This window comes from Ovis canadensis, chromosome 14, assembly GCF_042477335.2.
Source record: "Ovis canadensis isolate MfBH-ARS-UI-01 breed Bighorn chromosome 14, ARS-UI_OviCan_v2, whole genome shotgun sequence".
Taxonomy (NCBI): domain Eukaryota; kingdom Metazoa; phylum Chordata; class Mammalia; order Artiodactyla; family Bovidae; genus Ovis; species Ovis canadensis.
Window position 1 is genome coordinate 61884015 of NC_091258.1, and position 25587 is coordinate 61909601.

The 25587-nt window shown below is 57.7% G+C and overlaps 1 protein-coding gene and 1 long non-coding RNA gene across 7 annotated transcripts in view; one reads left to right on the forward strand and one right to left on the reverse strand.

The window, feature by feature from the left end:
* The window catches only part of PAK4 (p21 (RAC1) activated kinase 4), a 47785-nt gene extending 35282 nt beyond the window's left edge, over positions 1-12503 (forward strand). For all 6 annotated transcript variants that reach the window (XM_069549043.1, XM_069549044.1, XM_069549048.1 and 3 more), the window contains 9 exons: positions 473-543; positions 2339-2593; positions 5070-5531; positions 5713-6150; positions 7988-8121; positions 8347-8473; positions 9570-9695; positions 10909-11043; positions 11530-12503. In XM_069549043.1, coding sequence (XP_069405144.1) covers positions 2390-2593; positions 5070-5531; positions 5713-6150; positions 7988-8121; positions 8347-8473; positions 9570-9695; positions 10909-11043; positions 11530-11685 — 1782 coding nt within the window. In that variant the 5' untranslated portion in view covers positions 473-543; positions 2339-2389 and the 3' untranslated portion in view covers positions 11686-12503. The remainder of the gene's footprint in view (positions 1-472; positions 544-2338; positions 2594-5069; positions 5532-5712; positions 6151-7987; positions 8122-8346; positions 8474-9569; positions 9696-10908; positions 11044-11529) is intronic.
* A 1010-nt stretch (positions 12504-13513) lies between these two features.
* Positions 13514-15301, reverse strand: LOC138418118 (uncharacterized). Its single transcript, XR_011248416.1, has 2 exons — positions 14944-15301; positions 13514-13938 (listed from the first exon to the last, which is right to left on the reverse strand). It is a non-coding gene; the product is annotated as an uncharacterized lncRNA (long non-coding RNA).
* Positions 15302-25587: the final 10286 nt, after the last annotated feature.

Sequence of the window (25587 nt, forward strand, 5' to 3'; positions counted from 1 at the left end):
CTCTGGGCTGGGGATGGTGGCCTCTCCGCCCTCACGCCTTGCTCCCGCGGGAAAGGAGCCAGGAGGATGACTAGGGGCTACTGGGACCTCATCACGGATCCTCTTATGGGTGTCCTCTCCGGGTCACGAGACTCACTGCGCTGGGGCCAACCCCGCGCCGGGCACCATGCCAGGTGCTGAGGAGCCAGCCTGAGCCAGATAGAAATCCCCACTCAGGGCACTTACCCTTGCCTTTCGGGTCTCAGTTCACAGGAGCCCTTTTTTGGGAAGCCTCCGTATCCCTACCCTGCCATCCCTGCAGGCTGGGTCTGGCACCCTGTGACCCCAGCCCCAACCACCCTGGGCCTTCAGAGGCTGTCTGGGTCACCACTGTGTCCCTCACACTGACCAGCACAAGGCTGGGCACAAAGGAGTGAGTTGCTGATGGCTGGATGGAAGAGTAAGCAAAGCATGTTTTCTTCCCACTTTACAGATGAGTAACCCAAAGCCCCAAGAGGAGACATCACCCACCCAAGGGCACTTCTAGCACAGCCAGCAAAGCAGGTCTGTGGGGCTCCAGGGGCGTGCGTGTGGGGCCGGGGTCAGGGGCTGCACCTGGGCCCCAGGGGCGTGCGTGTGGGGCTGGAGTCAGGGGCTGCACCTGGGCTCCAGGGGCATGCGTGTGGGGCCGGGGTCGGGGGGCTGCACCTGGGCTCCAGGGGCATGCATGTGGGGCCGGGGTCAGGGGGCTGCACCTGGGCCCCAGGGGCGTGCGTGTGGGGCCGGGGTCAGGGGCTGCACCTGGGCTCCAGGGGCATGCATGTGGGGCCGGGGTTGGGGAGCTGCACCTGGGCTCCTGACACAGCTGGGAGTCATCCTCGGCATCAGAAGAGCAAGCGCTGACTGGGCCCTCCCTCCGTGCCCGCACCGAGCCCTGATCGTTAGCTCATTAATTCTCCTGGCAGCCGGCCCGCAGGGGTCAAGCCAAGGCACAGACAGGCCAAGTCACTTGCCCAGGGTCGCACAGCAGGCAGCAGAGAGAGATTTGCACTCTGGCCATCTGGTTTCCCTGCTCTTCATGTCTCTGGCCCCCGCTGTGGGACACCACTATTCCGCATGTCCCCTTCAGCCCCTTCGGTTTTTAAGTTCAGCTTTCATAGGTTCAGGAAGACCCCCTGGAGAAGGGCATGGGTACCCACTCCAGTATTCTTGCCTGGAGAGTTCCATGGACAGAGGAGCCTGGCGGGCTACAGTCGATAGGAGTCACAAAGAGTTGGACTGAGCGACTTACTTTCATTGAGCATTTACCGCTGTTTTGCCAGTACTGTTTTGAGTGCCGGCCTGGAAATCACAGGCCCGAAAGACAGGGGCAGTTTAGTCTTTTAGGATCCTTCATGAAGTGGGTCTTGCACCACTCTGTGAGCAACTTGCCTCCTCCAAGCCTCAGTCTCCTCACCTGTAAAGTGGGAGTATATTAGTGAGGCTGCCTAGGAGTCACGCGTCGGACAGGGGCTTGGTAACCATGTGTTGAACAAGTAACCAGAGGTACGTGCTGTTTCTAGCCCACAGTCCAGGCTGAGAAAGCAGGCACAGAGGTGGCCGCCGCTAGGCACGGGTCACAGAGCACATCCTGTGTGTTGGGCGGGGGCTGGGACAGGTGGCAGCACACCGGGAAACAGGGCAGATGAGACTGGGCCCATGGCACCAGGAGTCGCGATGGGGGTTGCAAACGCTGAACTGTAAACACAAGACTGGCTGTGTGTGTGAGTCGCTCAGTCAAGTTCGATTCTTTGTGTCCCCATGGACTGTAGCTGGCCAGGCTCCTCTGTCCATGGGATTCTCCAGGCAGGTACACTGGGGCAGGTGGCCGTTCCCTTCTCCAGGGCATCTGCCTGACCCAGGGATCGAACCCAAGTCTCCTGCATTACAGGCGGATTCTCTACCGTCTGAGACGCCAGGGAAGCCCAAACGTAAGACTGAGCAGCATAGTTTCCAGAAGTTAGACATGCTGTGAGACGGGGTGGAAGGACAGGGGCCCTGGGGTATATGTTCAGGAGAGGGGCCACCAGTGCCTGCCACCTGAAGCGGGCGGGAGTCAGGCGCCAGCCCCACAGAGGGAACCGCCGCGGTGGAGGCCCTGAGGTCAGAAGCCACTGTGAGCCAGAGGAGGAGCTGAGAGCAGAGGAGCCCACGGGGAGTGCTCGCCTTTCTACCTGAGTGGGCCTGACTCGGGTGCTCACAGGGTCCCTCAGGCTGCAGGTGGGGTGCAGGCTGTGGGAAGGGTGGGGGTGTGGGGAGACGGGAGGAACGGAGGTTGGAGGAGAAGCAGCAGGTCCTGGCGAGCTGCGCCCTTCCGCAGGCTGCCGGCCGGAGCCCCGCTCTGCACTCTCCACGCGGAGAGCCTGGCGCCATGTTCGGGAAGAAGAAGAAGCGGGTCGAGATCTCTGCGCCGTCTAACTTCGAGCACCGCGTGCACACGGGCTTCGACCAGCATGAGCAGAGGTTCACGGGGCTGCCCCGCCAATGGCAGAGCCTGATCGAGGAGTCGGCCCGCCGGCCCAAGCCCCTCATCGACCCCGCCTGCATCACCTCCATCCAGCCTGGGGCCCCCAAGGTACGCTGGCGCCTGCCGCTGCCTCTCCTGACCTGCGCCGGCCCCCGTGGGGTAACCCCAGCCCTCAGCCCAACACTGGACCCGCCCTTGCTGCCCGCCAAACAGGCGCACCCCAACCACACCCCCCATCCTCACCTGTCACTCACCCATCCACCACTGATCCCTCACCAGGCACCAGCGCCAACCCACCTTCCCTCCTGAGAAGCCCCTGCTGACCTTGACCCTCTGACGATCCCCCACGCCAGCCCCAACTCATTTGTCTGTCCTGAGCCCTGTGCTTCTGTCCCCAGGACCACAGACTCATCCTGGGTCTTGACAGGCCTCCCATTGCAGGCAGAGGGACAGACCGGTTCCCACATGGTGACCGCCCCAGTGGTCAGAGCTGGGTCAGGAGAGGCCCCAGGGGCCGTCTGACCCATCCCCGGGGTCCAGGCCAGCTTCCTGGAGTCAGGGTCACCTGAGCTGAGCCCTGAGGGCAGAGGCCAGGAGGTGTCATTCAGGCAGATAGATGGTGGAGAGCCAGGGCTTGTAGTGGAGGAAACAGCCCTCAGGAAGCGCGGAGGGTGGGGGGTGGTTTCAGTTTTTTCCCTGCCATCTTAAGCAAACTGTGCCAAGCTGGTATTTGAATCAAGGTCCGTTTCCAAGGCCCGTGCTCTTAACCCCATTCCTGTCTCCACGGTCTTGGCTCCCCGGGCGTGGCCTGTGGTGAGGCTGGTCTGGGGGCAGGGGGTGTGGCCCCCATAGCCTGCAAAGCCGGCCTGGAGCACAGACTTTACCCGGAGGGCAGTGTAAACCAGGAAGGGCAGCCTGGGTTGTTCCGAGGGGTGGGGGTGGGGGTGGAAGGGCTAGTTAGCAGGCCCGGGGCTGACTCATCCTCCGCTGGTGCCCTGGATGCCATGCCCAGCCCAGCCTGGCGGGAGGAGCCCCAGGCAGACCTCTCCTCCAGGGTCTCCCACTGAGGTGTTTGTGCGCCCCAGGCAGGGGTCTTGGATACTTTGAATTCTTTGCCACTGCCTAGAAAAGCAAGACTTTACATCCAAGTCTGTTTCTGCCTTCTGATGAATCACCCAGCCCACCTCCCCCTGCCGGGCCCTGTGGCTGCATGCCTGCTGGTTATGCCCTCATTCAGGCACTTCCTAAAAAATCCTCCCCGGCCCCCAGGGATTCCTGACCTCTTACTCCAGCACCAGAGCCTGAGCAGGCGTCTCCCTCATCTCACTGGGCCCCGGGGGCGAGGCCAGGCTGCCCTGCTAACAGCCAGGGTCCAGGAGGGGCAGGGGCAGGGGCCGCCCACAGGGCACAGTGGCCTGTCGGTGCGCTTTGCGGGGCTCGAGTTTTCTGCACAGTTGAGGCAGTGCTGGCCTCAGGATGTCTGGCAGCCCGTGGCCCTGCCCACCAGTGACTGACGCACAGGCCTGGGGCCTGTGCTCTGCGCTGGCAGCCCCTTCCCAGCCTGCCCGCCTCACTCGCTCACTCATGGGCTCAGCCTCCTGCAGACCAGCCACTGTTGTAGGCCTTAGATGCAGCCAGGGGCCACCCTCATGAACACTGCACGTGGGGAGCAGGCCACAGACAGCTGTGCGCCTGCGTCACGTCCGCTGCTTCTAAGTGCTCTGAGAAAAGGAAAGCAAGAGAGCGGAATAGGGAGGGTTCGAGGCTGGCGTTTTAGACCTCAGGAAGTCAGGGAGAGCCAGCAGCCGAGATCTGAAGGGGGCGCACTGAGGAGGGGAGCCCCGGGCAGACGAGGGGCAAAGGACTCCAGGCAGGATGAGCAGCCAGTGCCTGAGGCTGCAGTATGTCTGGTGTGTTTGAGGAGCAGTTAAGAGGCCCCGAGTGCCTGGAGCTGGTGGGTGGCGGCCCCTGGGGGGAGCCCTGGAGGCAGTGAGCTGGATCAGGATGGTGCAGGCAGGCAGGGTGCACCTGGGACCGGCCCTCGGGCACTCCTGCCCTCTGCTCCGGGCCCAGACCTTTCTCACTTCAACTTCACCCCACCCTCAGCCTCCACAGGAACGGAGGGTGTGTTCAGGGCTCACAGCCCTGCCAGGCTGCAGGGAAGGAGGTGCCAAGCTGCGCCCTGGCCCCCGCATCCTGTAATCTGCAGCTTTCCAGGGCTTGTTATGGGCTGGTGTGGCCTCTGCCCTCCTTCCCCTGCACCCCGTACGGCAGGGACCCCCTCCCCCGCAAGCCTAGAGAACAAGGAAGAGGCGGGGGGTGCTTCTCCAAGGGGCATCCTGAGAACCGATGCTCCCAGCCCGGGGGCAACAGCCCTCCTGCCAGGCTCGGTGCTGGGGGCGGGGCTGGGGGCCTCCCTGGGCCGCCCCGCCCTCCCGGCCCCATCGTCCCCCGTGGCATTTCTTCATCCCGTCTCTGTCTTGTCTCTGTGTGTTGTGTTGTCCTGTCCGCCTGTGTTGGATGCACGTCCTGTGTCCCCCTCCTCTGTGCCCGGCCCCCACCCTGCCATTGCCCTGGACCCCAGACCATCGTGCGGGGCAGCAAAGGCGCCAAGGATGGGGCCCTCACGCTGCTGCTCGACGAGTTCGAGAACATGTCGGTGACGCGCTCCAACTCCCTGCGGAGAGACAGCCCGCCGCCACCTGCCCGTGCCCGCCAGGAAAACGGGATGCCCGCGGAGCAGGCCGCTACGGCCAGAGGGGCCCCAGAGAAGGCGGGCAGCCAAGGCCGGGGAGCCGGTCATGGCGAGGCGGGTGGCAGCAGTGGAGACAGGCAGCGGGCGGGGCCGGACAAGAGGCCCAAGTCTTCCAGGGAGGGCTCGGGAGGTCTCCAGGAGTCCTCCCGGGACAAGCGTCCCCTCTCTGGGCCTGACGTCGGCACCCCCCACCAACCCGCCAGTCTAGCCAGCGGGGCGAAAGTGGCGGCTGGCCGGCCCTTTAACACGTACCCGCGGGCCGACACGGACCACCCGTCCCGGGGCACCCAGGTAACCATTCCCCCACCCCAGGACCCCTGACTGTCACCTTGCCCACCCTGTTCCCACACCCCAACTCCAGCCTGCCCCAGCCCACTGTCCATCTCCATCTTGACCACCATTGTCTGTCCCGCAGCCGGGGTCCCTGTCCCCCAGCCCCTCCTCTGACAGCCACCTCTCTTTTCTGTTGCAGGCGGAGCCTCACAACATGGCCCCCAACGGGCCATCGGTGGGGGGCCTTGCCATCCCCCAGTCCTCCTCCTCCCGGCCCCCTGCCCGAGCCCATGGCGCCCCCAGCCCTGGAGTGCTGGGCCCCCACGCCTCTGAGCCCCAGCTGGCCCCCCCAGCCCGCACCCTCACCGCCCCCGCAGGGCCCCCTGCCCCCGGGCCCCCCGGCCCCCGCTCACCGCAGCGGGAGCCCCAGCGAGTGTCCCACGAGCAGTTCCGGGCTGCCCTGCAGCTGGTGGTGGACCCCGGCGACCCCCGCTCCTACCTGGACAACTTCATCAAGATTGGCGAGGGCTCCACCGGCATCGTGTGCATCGCGACTGTGCGCAGCTCCGGCAGGCTGGTGGCCGTCAAGAAGATGGACCTGCGCAAGCAGCAGCGGCGGGAGCTGCTCTTCAACGAGGTGGGCCTGCCCCCCCGTCCCCATAGGGCCCCCTGCCCCCCCGTGCTCCTCCTGGGGCCCCCTGCCCCCCCGTGCTCCTCCTGGGGCCCCCGTGCTCCTCCTGGGGCCCCCGTGCTCCTCCTGGGGCCCCCCTGCCCCCCCGTGCTCCTCCTGGGGCCCCCCTGCCCCCCCGTGCTCCTCCTGGGCCCCCTGCCCCCCCGTGCTCCTCCTGGGCCCCCTGCCCCCCCGTGCTCCTCCTGGGGCCCCTGCCCCCCGTGCTCCTCCTGGGCCCCCCTGCCCCCCCCGTGCTCCTCCTGGGGCCCCCTGCCCCCCGTGCTCCTCCTGGGCCCCCCTGCCCCCCCCGTGCTCCTCCTGGGCCCCCCTGCCCCCCCCGTGCTCCTCCTGGGCCCCCCTGCCCCCCCGTGCTCCTCCTGGGGCCCCCCCGTGCTCCTCCTGGGGCCCCTGCCCCCCGTGCTCCTCCTGGGCCCCCCTGCCCCCTGCCCCCCGTGCTCCTCCTGGGCCCCCTGCCCCCCCCGTGCTCCTCCTGGGCCCCCTGCCCCCCCGTGCTCCTCCTGGGGCCCCCTGCCCCCCGTGCTCCTCCTGGGCCCCCTGCTTCCCCCAGAGCCCCCCCACCCTCCCACCTGCCCCACTCCCCCCAGGGCTCCCCCACCCCTCCACCTGCCCCACTCCCCCCAGGGCCCCCCCCAACTACCCCACGCCCCCTGGGACCCCCCTGCCCCCGGCTCCTCCCAGGGCCCCCGGCTCCTCTCAGGGCCCGCTGTTTCCCCCAGGGCTCCTGTACCTGCCCCCATTCCTCCCGGGGCTCCCCGCCTCCCCACCTGCCCCCCGCACCTGCCCCCACTCCTCCCGGGGCTCCCCGCCTCCCCACCTGCCCCCCGCCGCTGCCCCACTCCTCCCGGGGCTCCCCTACCCCACAGTTTGGAGGGCATGCAGGGCTGAGAACCAGGAGAGGTCCTGTGGGGCTGGGGTTTGCCAGGCGTGAGTTCCGAGCCCAGCTCCTGTCCCCGCTCCTTGCGCCTCCCCAGGCTGTGTCCTCTGTCCCCATGATACCCACTGCCATGCCGTCCTGTCCTGGCCAGGCCCCACTGACTCTCTATGTGCCTTCCAGGCCCCTCACCACCAGGTCCAATACTGGCCCCACACTGTTGACCCCACACCTGCCTTTCCTGGTTCCCCATCTCAGAGAGGCCCCACCACCCCTTGTCCCCAGGCTGGGGCCCTGAACCTCCCCATTCCCACTCCAGCCCCTCAGGCCTGAGCCTGTCGCCCTTCCCCCAATGCAGCACTCAGCGGCGCACGTTTAACGTGGCCTGCCGGAGCTGCACACGGTGAGCGTCATGTCCCCACCTCCAGGCTTTGCCTCGATAGGCCTTCCTGCCCCTGGAATCTAACCCCCAGCCCCGCCTTGTGTCTGAGCTGCCTGCTTGTCCTTCTGGTCTCAGCCCTGTGCTCAGTGCTCTCGTCCCAGCGCCCTCTCCCAGTGCCAGCCTGGCCATCAGGGCTGCTCGCAGACCCACTCAGGGCTGCTCGCAGACCCACTCAGGGCTGCTCGCAGACCCACTCAGGGCTGGCCAGAGGCCAGCGTCAGCAGTGTGAGGTGTGCATGGGGTGGGAGCACCCCGGAATAGAACACAGATATCAGGCCCTCGCTGCCTCTGGGCCTCTTGGCTTCAGCCGTGGGAGGACAGTCCCTGGACTGGACCCCGAGGAGCAAGAGTGGCAGGTGGAACTGGACCTGCAGTTTGGCAGGGCACCCCCCCAGGCCAAGAGGGCGGGCTCTGGCGGCAGGGACTGCTGGTCCTCCCCGCACTGTGCCAACCCCGCCTCCCGCAAGCAGGTGGTGATCATGAGGGACTACCAGCATGAGAACGTGGTGGAGATGTACAACAGCTACCTGGTCGGGGACGAGCTCTGGGTGGTGATGGAGTTCCTGGAGGGAGGTGCCCTCACCGACATCGTCACGCACACCAGGTACAGCCGGGCAGCTGGACGCTGCTGGGTCCCCAGAGTGTCCCCAGACCTCGCCCATATCAGGACTGCTCCCCTCTAGACCCCTTGGGGTGGGGCCACGTCTCAGAACCAACACACTGTCCCCATCACTCCTCCAGGGTGGGGCCGTGTCCCCATCAGACCCCAGGATGGGGCCCTTGTCTTCCCCACTCACTCCGCGCCCCCCCACCTGCCCTGCCCTCCCAGGATGAACGAGGAGCAGATCGCTGCTGTGTGCCTGGCCGTGCTGCAGGCCCTGTCCGTGCTCCACGCCCAGGGAGTCATCCACCGGGACATCAAGAGTGACTCCATCCTGCTGACCCATGACGGCAGGGTGAGCAGTGGTGGGGTGGCTTGGCCTCCCCTGGCCTCTGCCCAGCTCTCGCCCTGTGGGTGGGGTGGGCCCAGCGCCCAGTTCAGTCCCTTGAGGAGCAGTACGTGTATTCCTTCCTCGTGCATCAGTCCAGAGTCAGGGGTCCAGGTGAGTGGGGGGCTCTGCCATCATCAGCCCCAGCTGCTGAGAGCTGGAGTCTAGCCCCGGACCCAGAGCGGGGAGACTGCATCCAGGTGGCCAGCCACAGCTCTCGGCCATGTGGCAGCCTGCCCCTGGCCTGGTGTCCAGGACTGGGCTGTGGACTCCCGGTCCTGTCTTCTGGACTGAAGCTCCAAGCTTGCAGTCCATGGATAAGCCTCCTGGTCCCAGAACCTGCATTCGTATTCCAAGAGCGGATGTGATTTTTCAGGGGGAGGGGGCCCTTGACTTTCACCAGATTCTGGTTGGTGATCTGCCTGCCCTCCCCCAGGAAAGTTAAGCCAGTTCACAGAGGCGGGGGATTGGGGGAAGGCTTTGCTTCCCAGGGAGTCTCGGTTGGGGTCATGGACACCTGAAGATTCTACAGACGTGTTTGGGGCACACGGGTGAGCACAGAACTGTATGTGCAGTGTGTGAACGTGCTCTCTGGAGGGTCCACTGACATCCTCGGGAGTCTCAGTAGGGCCCATAGTTCCCAAGAAGGTGTAAATCCTTGGTTCTGAGGAGTTGGTTGTTGCAGAGGGACAGGCAGCATCCATCTCACCCCCTGCCAACTAAAGACATGCCTCCTGCCGGGAAGCCAGGGCCCCGGGCACGGCCTGGAGAGCCAGCCCGGTCCGAATCCCTGCCCAGCCTCTGGTACTCATGGGACTCGGGCTGCCTCCCCCGGGAGCCCCAGCACAGACCCTGTCAAGGAGGCAGATGGGTGATCTCGGGCAGCTGACACCGCTGAGGGCCCCGGCCAGGAGATGGCAGAGCTCCGCCGAGGTCAGGCTCTAACTTCTGGGCGGCACGTAGAAACCCAGCGTGTCAGAGGCTGAGGGATTAAACAGGCGACTGCCTCTGCTCACTCTGCCCCGCCGGCATCTCTGACCCCCACTTCTGCGCCCTGCTCCAGGTGAAGCTGTCAGACTTCGGGTTCTGCGCCCAGGTGAGCAAGGAGGTGCCTCGGAGGAAGTCCCTAGTCGGCACACCCTACTGGATGGCCCCAGAGCTCATCTCCCGCCTGCCCTATGGGCCAGAGGTGAGCCAGAGGCAGCCAGTCGCCCTGCTGTCAGCACTGGCTTACACTGTTGCAGTCCAGAGTGTTGGGGTGAGGGGCTTGGTTGCCAGGGACAGTTTGGGGGGAGAAGTAGGCTTGCCTGCGTGCACTCCTCATTGGCTGAGTGCTGGTTCGGAGCCAGTGCTTGGCAACGGGAACAGGAGGTTGGGCAGGAGCAGCCCTTGACCCTGTCTGCCAGCCTGGGGCGGAGGCTTCAAACTGGCTGATGTGCTCTGAAGATGCTCTTGCAAGCATTTTTTTAAAAAAGAGCTCTCACGTGAGTCTGAATTTGGTGGAAAGCCAAGTGATCTGGGCACAAGGAGGCCGCGTTCCCTTATGGCAACAGTCAGGTGCCGAGGAGCAGGGGAACCCTAGTGGTCTTGGTCACAGCCCCAACCCGTCTGTGTTGCCTACACTGACCTGCTTCACTCCCTGCCATTCCCTGCCTGGCCCTGAGGTCTTCCAGCTGTGGCCTGTGGCTCTGAGGACAGTCAGTCAATAAGACTTGACCCAGTGCCTGGCCAGGGTGCCCGTGGAAGCATTGCTTGGGGAACTGCAGGCAGGAGTGGGGTCACATTGGGAGGGGAGGCTGGTAGGAGATTCTGAGGGACCATCTCCACCAGGACTGCCTGTGACAAACCCTTCTCAAGAAGGATTTAGCAAAGTGGAAAACTGGTCCCTACGACTGTAAAGTTGGGCGGGGGCGCAGGCTTCATGCCCAGCTGTGTGCAGTATCCCTCCCGGCTCTGATTTTCCCCGTGTAGCCCTCACTCAGGCAGTGCTCCCCCCATCAGAGCAGAAATGAGGACTGTTTTCCTGACTATCTTGTTGCAAGTCTCAGGGTCGACTGTGACTGGCTCAGCTTGGGTCACGCGTCCGTTCCTGAACCAATGACTGTTTCTGCACTCTGCAGATTAAGACAGCTTGGGCATGCAGCATGGACTGAAGTAGCGAGGAGGGGGTTCTCCAGAGGAGTCCAGGGGCAGGGGGAGGGGGTAGCAAAAAGAAGGGGATGGATGCAGGGTTTCCTGGGAGAGGAGTGCATAGAGTCTGGCAGGCTGGGTATCAGTGTTCAGGGCCCAAAAACTCCAGAGTGAAGAGGCAAAGATGGAAGCAGGGCCACCTGCCTGTGGGTGCCCCCCGAGCGCTGGCCGCACCCACACGGCTCAGCCCTGCTGCCCTGCCCCCACCACAGGTGGACATCTGGTCTCTGGGGGTGATGGTGATCGAGATGGTGGACGGGGAGCCCCCTTACTTCAATGAGCCACCCCTCAAAGCCATGAAGATGATCCGGGACAACCTGCCACCCCGACTGAAGAACCTGCACAAGGTGGGCCCCTCCCGCAGGCGGCGGGCGTGGGGGAGGCCACACATGGGTGGGGGGAGGGCACCGCCCAGCCCAAACCCAAGGAGAGTGCTGGGTGTGGGTGGGGCTCGGGCGCCGATGGCTCTGAGGTGGTGCTTACTGCATGCCGCGCCAAGTCGCCCCCAGGCCTCGAGCGTCCATGTGGACTCTGCATCCTCTGCCCCTCAGAGCTTGCGCTCAGGCTGGCTGGCGAGGTCCAGCAGAGGGACCTTCCTGGTGGGGAAATTGCCTGCTGAAAAAGGGGTGCCTCCAGGGCCCAGCTGTTGCCAGCTCCTGCTGAATCACAAAAGTGGGGCGGTGAGCCCCTGGGGCCAAGCTGTCTGTGCTGAGGGCCTCTCTGCCCCTCCCTGGGGAGTAAATGCCATCGGCCCGTCTGGCAGGAGGAAACCGGGGGCCTGTCGGCAAGCGAGCAGTGGAACTGCTCACCGACCCTCTCGCCCCGCCCGACAGGTGTCACCGTCCCTGAAGGGCTTCCTGGACCGCCTGCTGGTGCGTGACCCAGCCCAGCGGGCCACAGCGGCCGAGCTGCTCAAACACCCGTTCCTGGCCAAAGCGGGCCCACCCGCCAGCATCGTGCCCCTCATGCGTCAGAACCGCACCCGATGAGGCCCGGTGCCACCCCCACCCCTGAACCAAAGAGCCCCCTGGGTCACCCCTGCCTGGCCAGAGGCCAGTGGGGGGCCGGCCCCGCTCCTCCCAGCCCCGGAGACACTCCGTGTGGCGCCGCCCTCCTTGCCGGGGGGTGTGCGGGACCCTACTACTGAGCTCCGGTTTTGATTTTGTGATTTTGAAAGAAACACAGGGACTCATGGGAGCAAGTGAGGCTCCCAAGACCCCCCACCCTCTGGGACAGGCCCGTCCCCGAGGTTTTCCTGTCTCCAGGAAGGGCAGGCGGCCTCCCATCACTGGAAATCCGCTGTGGGGACTGCCAGGGTGGAGACAACACTACGAAAGGTGTGTGTGTGTATCTGTGTGTGTGCGCGTGTGTGGGTGTGCATGTGGAAGGTCCAGTTCCGGTGTCTTCCAGCCTACAAGTGGGGGTGTCTGAGACCTCACCTGACACGCAGCCCCTCCCCCCGAGCCATTGCAGGGGTCGATCATGAATGTCTGAAGAGTGGCCTTTTCCCTCGCCCCGTACCCCTCTGTGTGGCTGGACCTGGGATCCAGGGGGCAGGGCTTCCCACCCACCCCCAGCCTCTGCAGAACATGACTACTGCACCTGGACAGCCTCCTCTTTTCTAGAAGTCTATTTATATTGTCATTTTATAACACTCTAGCCCCCATCTGGGGACAGACGGTCCTTGGCCCGCGGGGTGGCTCCAGGGACAGAACCACCGCTTGAAGAATCAGGTTCCTGGCCCCTCAGCGCAGCCCCGCCCTCCCCTCCCTCAAGTTAGTTTTACAATTAAAACATTTTCTTGTTTTGTGTGTGTGCAGTGTGTGTGGAGCTTCCCCCCCACCCCAGGTCCAGGCCTGCTGGTGGGGAGAGCTGATGGGGTGGGGCTCTAGGCTTGGGGGGAGGCTTGGCTGACCCCAGGATTCCAGCCCCACTAAGGGCCAGGGCCATGCCTCTGGCAAGGAGGTGGTGGGGAGTGAGTTCCAGCCCAGCAGCCAGTAGCGCCTTCTCATGGGGACCGGATCGACGACCCAGGCCTGGAAAGGCAGCCAGTTTACCAGTCCACATGCCACATGCTTGCAATGTCTGCGATTTGCTGGAAACATAAAGGTTGGGTGGAGTGCATTCAATGGAGAACTGATCCTTGAGAGCTGACGTTAGGAAACTGGTCAGCAGGCAGATGGGCTTTGGGGGGATCGGCTACAACGGAGGGACTCAGGGCTCCCAGCCTCAGAAACACTCCATTGGCTGAGTCCTTCCCTCCAGGCTGAGGCTGGGTCTCAGGAGAAGAGCCGGCTGACAGGTGACACCGCTGCTTCTGCATTCTGGGCAGTGACCGCCCCAGGCTGGGGTGGGCTTTGCGCATGCCCTCTCCAGCACCTGGGAGAGCAAGGAGGGAACCCCCCACCCAGAGCCCTCCAGGCATCAGTGGCACCAGGGACCCCAAGCTGGTGTGTGGTCAGAAAGTGTGGAGAAGACCCAGAGAATCCAGCTTAGTCCTGTCTCCCCCCAGCTGTCAGCACCTGCCCCCTGAGCATCCCTCTCCACAGGCCCTGAGTCCCCCAAGAATCAGGGCTCTGTTTCTGTGACCGCCTGGCTGAACACATGCATGATAGACAGACATAGAGATTTAAAACAGCAGTACAGCCAACTCATACTGCTCTGTATGAGTATGTTTGAGGCCTGGGTGAAATGGATACATTTTCTGTGGGGGGAAAAAAATATATATGCCAAAATTGGTGTGGGGAGAAACAGCACAAGAAAAGACTGAAATACGCCCTCCACACCCACCCATGACAACACACACACACGCAGAGCTTCAAACTTGAGTGCTTTTACAAATGAATTCCACCCGACAGATGGATCAGGTAATTCCCACCAATACAGGTTGTTCCAGAAAATAGAAAAAGAGGATAGCTCCTGGTTCCTTGCGGAAGCTGCTACACCCGTGAGCCAAGAGCCAGCTAAGGCCAGTGGAGAAGATGGCTGTCTCTGACAGTCCTGTGTGATGAGCTCACGCGATGCCCAGAGAGCTCTAGGTTTCAGGACGAGAATCACTTGCCCGTCCATTGCGTGGTGGGGGCAGCTCTGCATGGTTCCATGGAGACCTTCAGTCACCATCACTGCTGTATCAAGAAGGGTCTTGGGTGGTGTGAGGGCATCTCCTCCAGACCTCCCTCCAGGTACCATGCAGAAGCGGTCCCAGGGTATCAGTCAGCCTCTCCAGTTGTTTCCAGTGGGGTCTGGAAGCAGGGAGGGGCAGGGCTTAATCCAGGGGGTTGGTTACCAAGGCACTGGGAAGACTGGAGGAGCCAGAGGAGCCAGCCGTGCGGTGGTCAGTTGCTCCATTGTGTCGCTCTTTGTGACCCCATGGACTGTAGCCCGCCAGGCTTCTCTGTCTGTACAAGAATACTGGAGCAGGTTGCCATTGCCTCCTCCAAGGGATCGTCCCCACCCAGAGATCGAACCTGCATCTCCTGCATTGCAGGCAGATTTTTTACCGCTGAGCCAGTGACCCAGCCAGCAGTCATTTAAAGGCGGGAGGCCGCCGCCTCCTGGAGGCTGGAGTAACAGAGTCAGTCAGACCCAGAATGGGTCTGCCGTGGCTGGAACGGGATTGCTTTCCCCACTTCTGCCTTCTGCTCCCATTCCAGTGCCTCCTACCGCCAGGACCTCACTGATGTTCACTGGCAAGGGAGTTCTACGAGTTTTCAGGCTTCCCGCCTCTACAGAGGAGAAGGCAATGGCACCCCACTCCAGTACTCTTGCCTGGAAAATCCCATGGACGGAGGAGTAGGCTGCAGTCCATGGGGTTGCTAAAAATCGGACACGACTGAGCGACTTCACTTTCATGCATTGGAGAAGGAAATGGAAACCCACTCATGTTCTTGCCTGGAGAATCCCAGGGACGGGGGAGCCTGGTGGCAACCCACTCATGTTCTTGCCTGGAGAATCCCAGGGATGGGGGAGCCTGGTGGGCTGCCGTCTATGGGGTCGCAGAGTCAGACACGACTCAAGCGACTTAGCAGCAGCAGCAGCCTCTACAGAACAAGGGAGCTCTTAGAAGCGCAAGTGGGGCAGAGCAGCAGCGGACGCGTCCCTCCCGGCCACGTGGCCTGGAGGACTCCCTCTGTCCACATGCTACTGACCAGGCACCGAGTGAACGTTACCTCCGCTGCAGCAGGGGGCGCTCTGGGTGCCGGTCTGAACTGCAGACGCCCAGGAAGGGGAGTCAGGGATGTACTCACCTGTGGATCAGCGGTGTGTTTACACCGACCCAAAATGAGTGATTGAAACAAGTCAGACCGGTGGCTCTCAAAGTGTGCTTCCTGGACCAGCACCATCCTTGGGAACTTGCTGGAAATGCAAATTGCTAGCCCCCACGCCAGGCTGAATCAGAGACTCTGGGTGGCGCCAGCAATCTGTATTGTAACAAGCTTTCCAGGGGACGCGGATGCCCACTCAAGTCTGAGAACCACTGAGATCCACAGTTGCTCTTGGTAAAAAGGCCAAGGAGCGTGGGACGCAGCCCTGCTCAGTCTGCAGGGTCCCAGCCTCCTACCACTTTGCGGCTCCTCCATCCTAGGATCGCGGCCCCTCCCACGTGAATAGGAGGGCACGCCTCTTCCCCGTGGCCTCTTTGGCCTGAGTAAGTCACACTGCCACGCCCAGAAGCAAAGGCTGTTGGGAAATGTAGTCTTTATTCTGGGCGGCTGTGTGTCTAAAACTTCTGTCACTACAAGATCTTGCTGTTCACTAGGTGCGCCAGGCTTCACGCCAGAAAACTCAGAGGCAGACCCAAGTGTACGCAAGAGCAAACGGATGAGGGGCGGGGGGAACAGATAGTTTAATAACAGTGTTGAGGAAATTGGTTCATCTTATCACTTCATGGGAAATAGATGGGGAAACAGTGGAAACAGTGTCAGACTTTATTTTGGGGGGGCTCCAAAATCACTGCAGATGGTGATTGCAGCCATGAAATTAAAAGACGCTTACTCCTTGGAAGAAAAGTTATGACCAACCTAGATAGCATATTGAAAAGCAGAGACATTACTTTGCCAACAAAGGTCCGTCTAGTCAAGGCTATGGTTTTTCCAGTGGTCATGTATGGATGTGAGAGTTGGACTGTGAAGAAAGCTGAGCGCCGAAGAATTGATGCTTTTGAACTGTGGTGTTGGAGAAGATTCTTGAGAGTCCCTTGGACTGCAAGGAGACCCAACCAGTCCATTCTAAAGGAGATCAGTCCTGGGTGTTCTTTGGAAGGACTGATGCTAAAGCTGAAACTCCAATACTTTGGCCACCTCATGCAAAGAGTTGACTCATTGGAAAAGACTCTGATGCTGGGAGGGTTTGGGGGCAGGAGGAGAAGGGGACGACAGAGGATGAGGTGGCTGGATGGCATCACCGACTCGATGGACAAGAGTTTGGGTGAACTCCAGGAGTTGGTGATGGACAGGGAGGCCTGGTGCACTGCAGTCCATGGGGTCGCAAAGAGTTGGACACAACTGAGCAACTGAGCTGATGGAAAAAAACCTGACTCCTTACCAAATACAACACAAGGGAACCTGAGGTCGGTACTGTGCAGGGCAGTAGCCGCTATTCACATGTGCTTATTTACTTTTAAATTGAAATAAAATTAAATATTTAGTCTCTGTTGCACTACCCACATTTCAGACGTTCAGTTGCTGCTTCTGGCCAGTGGCTGAGAATTACACATTAGAGATGTGAAAACTATTACCTTAGTTTATCGGACAGTGTTTCTCTAGCTGGATTAAACATCACCATGAAAGGTCAACTATAAAGCTGATGGAAGAAAATAATTGATAACCTAGGGGCAGAGAAGGACTTCTGAAAACCCCAAAGGAATAAATTACAAAGGAAAAAATATCAGTTTGATTATGCCAAAATTTATTTTGTTCATGGAAGGACAAAATGGGCAAATGTACTGGGTTTCAGAATGGGAGAAAATATTTGCAAATCCTAACATCTTTAAGATATATTTTTTAAACAAGAAAAAGAGCATTCCTTACAGAAAAAATGGGCATACACGATGGTATAAACAAGCAACGAAGAAAAAAATTCCAAAAACCAACAAGGATGTGCACAGGTGCTCAAACTCATTAGTAATCAGACAAACACAAATTCCAGGGACTTCCTTGGTGGGCCAGTGGCTAAGACTCCGAGCTCAGAATGCAGGGGGTCCAGGTCAGGGAATTGTTAATATATCCCGCATGCCGCAAGTAACTTTCCATGCTGCAACAGAAAAAAGAGGCCACTTGCTGCAACTAAAGATCATATGTGCTGTAATGAAGACAGATCTCAAGCGCTGCAACTAAGACCCAGTGCCGCAAATAATAATAAACATTTACTTTTACAAAAAAAAAAAAGCAAAATTTAACAATGAGCTGTCATTTTAACACTATGAATCTGGTAAAAATTAATGTCTGGCTTAGTCAAATGAAGTGCTGCAAGTACGAATCTCCTAACAATTCCACTCTTGGGTGACTTCCCAAAGAAATTCTCTCTTGGGACCGTGATGGGGCGTGCCCAAGGATGTTCGTGGCAGCAGTATTTATGTGGGAGCTGAGGGCACAAGGCAAGGTTCCTGCGACATCATCAGGAGCCAGGGCCCACCTGTGCCCATAGCAAAAAGCGAAGCCAACCAAGTCTGCAAATCAAAAATTGTGTATATAAAATAATCCTGGCTTCCCAGGTGGCTCAGTGGTAACAAACCCGCCTGCCAATGCAGGAGACTTGGGTTTGATCCCTGGGTCAGGAAGATCCCCTGAAGAAGGATATGGCAACTCACTCCAGTATCCCTGCCTGGGAAATTCGACGCACAGAGGAGCCTGGTGGGCTAAAGTTATGGGATCCCAAAAGAGTTGGACACAACTAAACAGCAACATTTTGCAAGACCAAAAAAGAGACTTGTTCGCACAATAGGATGACTCCCATGAGAAGAATGGGGGAAAGGAGGGGCATAGAGGAAGGAATGAAAGAAGAGAGAGGTCTTGGGAGGAATAAAGGCCTTGAAGGCCACAATGAAGGTCTGTTTTGTAAGCAAAGGGCAACCCCCTTTGGTGTGGGTTGGGGTCTGGTTACAGGTATTTAAAATGAGAATTATCCAGGAGATTCTAACATGCAGCCAGGAATGAGAATGGCAGTTTATCTGCCACTGTAAGTCATTGTTGACCTCAAACTTCGTGCCTGCCTCCCGCCACGTCCCACAGGGGAAAGGCCAAGGAATCATTCCACACCTTCCCCCATTTCACAGATGAGGAGACTGAGGTCACATGGCCTACAACGGCCAGGCCTAAAGCCGTGAGTCCCTCATGGGCTTTCTTCTTTAAAAAAAGATTGTTTATTTATTTATGGCTGTGCTGGGTTTTTCTTGCTGCCTTGACTTTTCTCTAGTTGCATTGAACGGGGCTACTCTCCAGCTGTGGTGTGCAGGCTTCTCATTGTGGTGTCTTCTCTTGCTGCAGAGCACGAGCTCTAGGGCCCACGGGCTTCAGTAGTTGTGGCTGCCGGGCTCTAGGGCACAGGCTCAGTAGTTGTGGCACGTGGGCTTAGTTGCTCCTCGGCATGTGGGATCTTCCCAGACTAGAGATCGAACTGGTCTCCTGCGTTAGCAGCGGATTTTTTTTTTTTTTTTTTTTTTACCACTGAGGCACCAAGGATGCCCTCATTGACTTTCTGAGCCAGGCCTCAGGCTGGGCAGAGAGGCTGCAACAGTGAGCAGGACGTTCCGACTCTGACACCCCAGGGCCAGGCAAATGACATGGGGCAGGGGGAGGAAGTGGCCACACACAGGTCCCTTCGAAGGTCAGTGACTTCTCAGGGCTCCACAGCCTTGCAGAAGTTTGGTCTGATGATGCCAAATGTTCTGATTTTCCTCAAGAAATCCCCATGTTCGTGTGAAAGTCCTTGAATCTCAAAGTAGGTCACTAATTAAAAACATTTAACAGTATCATGTGGGCCAAGCAAAATCGAGGGAATAGTTAGCATTCATCAAAACCTTACGGTGTCCAGCGCTTTGCTGAGTTCCTAGTGTTACCTCATTTAACCCTGTAGAGGCTTGAATAGTGTTCCCCTCTTCCCCCACCAACCCCAAAAAAGAAAAAAACCAGATACGTCCCCATGGAACCTGTAAGTGTGACCTTATTTGGAAAAGGGGACTTTGAGATGTGATTAAGGACCTTGAGGTGAGATCTTCCTGGCTTATCTGGGTGGGCCCTAAAACCAGTGACAAATGTCCTTATAAGAAAAAAAAACAGGGAAATTTGAGACACCCATGAAGGCCTTGTGAAGACAGGCAGAGATTAGAGTCCTACAGCCATGAGTAAAACCACACCAGCAGCCTCCGGAAGCTGAAAGAGGCAGAAAAATCTCCTCCTAAAGCTCCAGAGGGAGCAAGTCCTTGCTGACACCTTGACTTCAGACTCTCTGCTTCCAGAACCATGAGAGAATACGTTTATGCTGTTTCAAGCCACCCCAGTGTGTGGCAATTCATAATGGCAACCCCAGTCCTCCTAGGGCTTTCCCAGTGGCTTAGGCAATAAAGAATCCACCTGCATTAAAGGAGATCCAGGTTTGATCCCTGGGTCAGGAAGATGCCCTGGAGAAGGGCATGGCAACCCACTCCAGTATTCTTGCCTGGAGAATCCCAAGGACAGAGGAGCCAGGTGGGCTATAGTCCTTGGGGTTGCAAAGAGTCAGATACAACTGAGTGACTAACTCTCCAGGCTCACCAACCTTCCTAGCAGCCCTCTGAGGAAGTACCTTCCTTGTCCTGTTTTACAGCTGGGACCCTGTGGAACAGAGACTCCGAGTTACCAGCCTGAGGTCACACAGCAAGAAAGTGGTCAAGGCAGGGTTCAAAGCCATCACCATGCCACAGCCTCCTGAAGACTGAGACTCTCTCCCTTCTGCACCTGAGGGACCACAGGTCTGAGCAGGAAAGGGTCAGCCTCTGTCTTCTGGGGCTGCAGTCAACCAAACTAGGCCAGACCCCCAAAAAGAGACTCCAGAAGAGAGATGGCTGTTCTTGGAAAACGCTGAGAGGTGTTGGGCTGGAGCAGGGGACAAGACAGGGCAGCAAACAGGGTCCTGACCTGTTGCTTGGGGGTTGGGGCCAGCTCACAGCCTTTTCCAGGTTGACCAAAGGTGTCTGCAGAAGTCTGGGGACCACAGGGTTAGACAGAATTAAACTCTCTCTTCCTTTCTTCCCCTCCCCCTCTCTTCTCTACACCTTTATCCCCAACTTTCTATCTCTCTTATTCTGCCATTTAATCGTGTTGAGTATTTGAACAGGTAACAGAAGCCCATGGTTCAAAATATAAAAGATTCCAAAGAGACTAAATTGCAAAGTCAACCTTCCTTCCTCCACATGCCCTGCCCCCGGGTCCCCGTCCCCCAAGGCAGCCACCGAGACAAGTTTCTTGCATCTCCTTCCAGAAATGTATGTGCGTACCTAGAAATACCTACATGCGTATACTGGCGTATATTTTACCTTGCACAAACGTTCACCAAATGTGCACATCCTTCTAATTGCGACCTAACGGTGTATTCTGGTGGTCGGTCCCAGGTGGGGTACCTAAGCAACCTTGCCCATGGTGATGGCTCAGTAGTATTCCGTGGTGCATATGAACCCTGATTTCACTGGAACAGCCTCTGCTGATGGACGTTCAGGGAGCTTGCGGTGGTTTCCTAAGCAATGCCACAGGAGAGACCTTGCACGTACTTTCTATCTGGCAAATTTATCTTGCCCCCTTCCCTGCCTGCCCCTGGACTCCCACCCGCCCGCTGCCCCCAGGTGATGCCTTCTGGATATCTCTGACCTTCTGGATCCTTCCCTGGATTTGGTCAACTCCATTCCAGTCTCCATAGCATCTCTGTTGTCTGCCTCTCTGCTTCAGCCTCTCTAGACTTCTCTGCCTTTCTTTCCTTCTGTCTCCATCCTCATCTCTGTCTCTCTTTGTTTTCCTCCTTACCAGCTTCCCTTGTCTTCCTTTTTCTCTCCCTCCATCCCATCTTGTTTCCCTCCTGTTATCTCCCAACTCATCCCGCCTCTCTGTGGCCCCCTACAAGGTGAAGCTGGCCCAACACATGTCCCCACCTCAGAGCCCAGTGGTTTCTCTCTGGGGATGTGGTACCCCTCCCAGCACACCTTTCTCCCACCCTCACGCTTCTCTTGACCTGGCTGGGCTCTCCCATCCTCTGCAGTCCTGGTGGAGAAGCCACCATCTGCTGGTCCAAGCCCTGGTGCCCTGGTGCCCACCCCCACCCTTTCTTTCTCTGTACCAGCAGGATTGGACCCTGGGCCCAACTGGCACTCCTGGGGGTGATACTGGTTTTTCATCAGGAGTCATGGGAAGCTAGACTGAAGCAGGTTGGATGTGGTTCTGGCCTAGACAGAGCCTCGTCCTCCTGTTGGGGACCCAGCCTTCTTGCCCTCCCTGCTCAACAAACAGAGCAACCAGTTTGTGTCAACCCTGAGCTGGGGACAAATAACAAACCCCCACCCAAGGCCCTGCCCTGGTGAGGTTGACATTCTCACCAGGTGACATAGTTCATGACCAGGTGAACATACCCATATACTCATAGGTATTTAAAGACCACACGAAGTTCGAGAAGGAAAGAATGGGCTGTGGTGACAGAGGAGAGCAGGGGCTAGGAAGCTGACCTGGTGGGGGAGCGCCCAAGTGGCTTTATATGAACCAATAGGGACAATCACTGAGACGCTTTGTTAGACAGAATAAAGGAAGAGGGGTGTGTGCCTGAGGAAGAGATGACATTTGAATGGAGAGGAAGGAGGAGGCACGGAGTGGAAGACCTTGTAGGCAGAAGGCGAGGCATATTCAAAGGTCCTGAGGTGGAAGGAAGTTGGCGGCTCAAGGACCAGCAAAAATACAGGACTTACGGTGGGTGAAGAGGAAAGTGTGGACCACCTCACATAGCACCGTGGGGAGGAGATAGACCCATTTTACAGATGAGAAGCTAAGCTTTGGAAAGAAGGCAAGTCCTTTGCCCAAGAACACACAGGGTAAGGGTGAGGACTGCTGAACGCAGGCAGCCTTCCGCTCCTCACCACTAGGACAGTGGTTCTTGGTGAGGGAGCCCAGACCAGCAGCACAGCATTGCCTCTTGGGTCCACCCCAGAACCATCGAATCAGAGACTGGGGGTGGGGGCTTCGCTAGAGGTCCGGTGGGGAAGACTCCACAGTTCCACTGCAGGGATGGGTTCCATCCCTGGTTGGGGAACTAGGATCCCACGTGCCGCAGAGCAGCTGAACGCCACAACCACTGAGCCCACAAACTCCAGCGCCTGCACCACAACTACAGAGCCCTTGTGCCACAACTAAGACCGATGCAGCCAAAAGAAATAATTTTTTTAAAGGAGTGAGACACAAGGAAATGAGAGTGAAGGAAGGCCATGTGACCATGCAGGCAGGGACAGGAGTGATTTCACCACAAGCCAAGGAATGCTGGCACCACTGGGAGCTGGGAGAGGCGAGAAAGGCATCCTTCCTAGCCCCTCTGAGGCGTTGCCACCTGCCAACTTGATTTCAGACTTTTGGCTTCTAGAGCCATTAGAGAATAGATCTGTTTTGTAAGCCACCACACATGTGCTAATATGCTGAGGCAGCCCTAAGAGACGAATCCACCGTGTGATGGGGCAGACGGAGCAGCGGGCTCCAGCTCGACTTCCCACCTGGGGCAGAAGACAGAGCCCACCCAGGCTTCCCCCTGGCCGCTTCTGAGAACTCAGAATCTTCTTATGTGTAGAATTCAGAGATGCCGGGATGTAACGAAAGGGACAGAGACGGGGATGAGGTAAACTGGGACCAACTCAACGACTTAGAAGTGGGGCTGCAAACCAGAATCTGGGGTAGGGGAGAGTCTGGGGAGCCGGGAAGGGTTTCAGGAGAGCAGAGATGACTCACCAGATGGCTGGTGAGAAGGATCAAGATGCAAAAGGAGCTTAGGCCCTAACCTGGGCCACCCTTGCAGGGGATGCAGACTCTGGGGCCAGACAGCAGAGGTTCCAATCCCAGCTCTGCCACTTTCTGGCTGTGTGACCTTGGGTAAGACACTTCACCTCTCTGTGCCTCAGTTTCTTCATCTGTAAAGTTGGTTTAATGATAATCCCTACCTTCCAGGGTGCGTTTGATTTAATAGACATGGAGCACATAGTGCCAGGCACACAGTAACTGCTCCACGATTGCTGTTACTGTTGTTTTTATCATCTCATTCTGTTCCTCAGGTGTTGACATGGTGACGCCTCTCAGATTTGTGTCTCAGCCCTGATACCTGTCTTTGAACTCTGCCTTGTACATCCAGCTGCCCCTGTCCCCAGTATTGCCCCTTTAGATGTCCAGTACTGACATCTGGGGCTTCCCAGGTGGCTCAGTGGTAAAGAATCCTCCTGCCAGTGCAGGACACATGGGTTTGTGTAGCAACCTACTCCAGTATTCTTGCCTGGGAAATCCCAGTGACAGAGAAGCCTGGTGGGCCACAGGCCATAAGGTCGTAATAGAGTTGGACACAACTTGGGGACTAAGCAACAACAATGACTGACATCTGAGATAGAATACTGCTTCCTGCTTCCTCCTCACCGTCAATCCTGTTCTGGCCTCATCTTCCCCTCTCTGCAAACGGTACCACCTTCTTCTGCCCATTGCTCAGCCCTCAAGGCCAATCAAGCCTTTCCTCTCTGTCAAATCAACAAAGATATTCAATCCGTTCTCGACCCAGCAGTCACTCCATGGCGCCATTCTGGTCTTGTCCACCCCCAGCTCCTTCCTTATTGGTTTCCTGCACCCTCTGCCCACACTCAGCTAGAGATTAGTTCATCACTTCCCAGCTGAAACTTTCCCCGCAGTTTCACTGTGAATTTATTACACTTAGATAAATCCTACAGAGCTGTTCCCCACAATGCTCTATCTGATCTCATCTCCCCTGCGCTCCCTCCATTCCAGCCACACTGGCCTCCCTCCTGTTCCCCAAACCCACCACTCCTGGTCCTACCTTAGAGCCTTTACACTTGCTGTTGCCTCCTTTTCAGGTCTTTGCCCAAATGTCACCTCCTCCAAGAAGCCCTCCCTGACCACCTCAGCTAAAACGGGCTTCCTACCCACTCCTTTTCCCTGTCATTACAACCTTTTTCACCATCAGAGCATTTAGTGCTGCTCGTTCATTAGTTACTCATTGAGGGAATTCTCTGGTGGTTCAGTGGTTAGGACCCCGTGCACATTAGGGTGCAGGTTCAATCCCTGGTCAAGAAACTAAGATCCCACGAGCCCAATGACTTGGCCAATAAAAGAAAGAAAGAAAGAAAGAAATTCTTAAATTGCTGAAGTCCATCCCTCCTCCCACAAGGAAGCCGCACAGGGATAGGAATCTGTTCTTCCACCATTATATCACCAACACAGAGGGATTGGACACTGTGGATGTTTAATAAGTATTTGTTGAAAGAATACATCTTGCCTTTTTCACCCAATAGCCTTGTGGCTAGTGGTAAAGAATCTGCCTGCCAATACAGGAGATGCAAGAGACAAGGGTTCAATCACTGCGTCAGGAAGATGCCCTGGAGATGGAAACGGCAACCTACTCCAGTATTCTTGCCTGGGAGATCCCATAGACAGAGGGGCCTGGCAGGATACAGTCCATGGGACTGCAAACAGTCAGACATCATTGAGCAACCAAGGGCGGGGCAGGGAGGTGTGTTGCTATTTCCTGTCTGTATCAGGACTGCCATGTCCTTTTGGCTTTTTTTTACTGGGATATAATTTACATACAAGAAAATACACCCATTAATTAAAAAAAAAATTATTATTGTTATTTTTGGCTGAATATAGGATCTTAGTTCCCCAACCAGGGATCGAACCTTTGCCCCCTGCATTGCAGCATGAAGTTTTAACCACTGGACCACCAGGGAAGTCCCTAAACCCTTTTTTTCTTTCAGTCGCACTGGGTCTTTGCTGCTGTGCTCAGGCTTTTCATTGCACTGGCTTCTCTTGTTGCGGAGCAGGATCTCTAGAGCACAGACTCAGTATTTGCGGTGCTTAGGCTTAGTTGCTCCCAGACATGTGGGATCTTCTCAGACCACAGACCAGGGATGTAACCCATGTCCCCTGCACTGGCAAGCGGATTCCTAACCACTGGACCACCAGGGAAGTCACCCCCCACACACACACACACCCATTCTAAAGATATAGTTTGGTGAATTTTGGCAGGTGTATACTCCCATATAACTACCACCACAATTAAGATAAAGCTTTTTTCTCACCCCAGAAAGGCCTCCCCTCTGCCCTACAGCCCAGACAACCATCAACCTGCTTTCTTTGATTCTAGATCACTGTTTCGGAGCTTGAGTCCCCACACTGGGACCTTTGCTGATCAGAAGGTGAAGAAAGGAGACACTGGAGATCTAGTGTTGAGAGACACTTGGCTCTGTATGGCTCCTGGATTGCTCAGATTTAAGCAAAAATATTTCTTATAGTATGGAGTGATAGGGTGGGTGTTTCTAAAATTTCAGATTCTGGGGTCCGCAGGGACTGAATTAGACTCCTGGGCGTAAGGTTTGAAAATACACTTTTTTTTTTCTTTTGGCCATACCATGAGGCATGTGGGATCTTAGTTCCCTGACCAGGGATCGAACCCATGCCCCTTGCATTGAAAGTGCCAATCTTAACCACTGGACTGCCAAGGGAAGCCTGAAGATACACATTTAAAGTAAGTTCCCTGGGTGAATCTGGTGAGCCCTAAAGTTTGGGGATCACGTGGTATGAGGATATGGGTGAGACAGAAGGGCATTCTGGGTAGAAAGAACTTTCTGAGCAAAATCCCTGAGATGGGCGAGAACAGGGACCAGAAATCCAGGGCCTCGA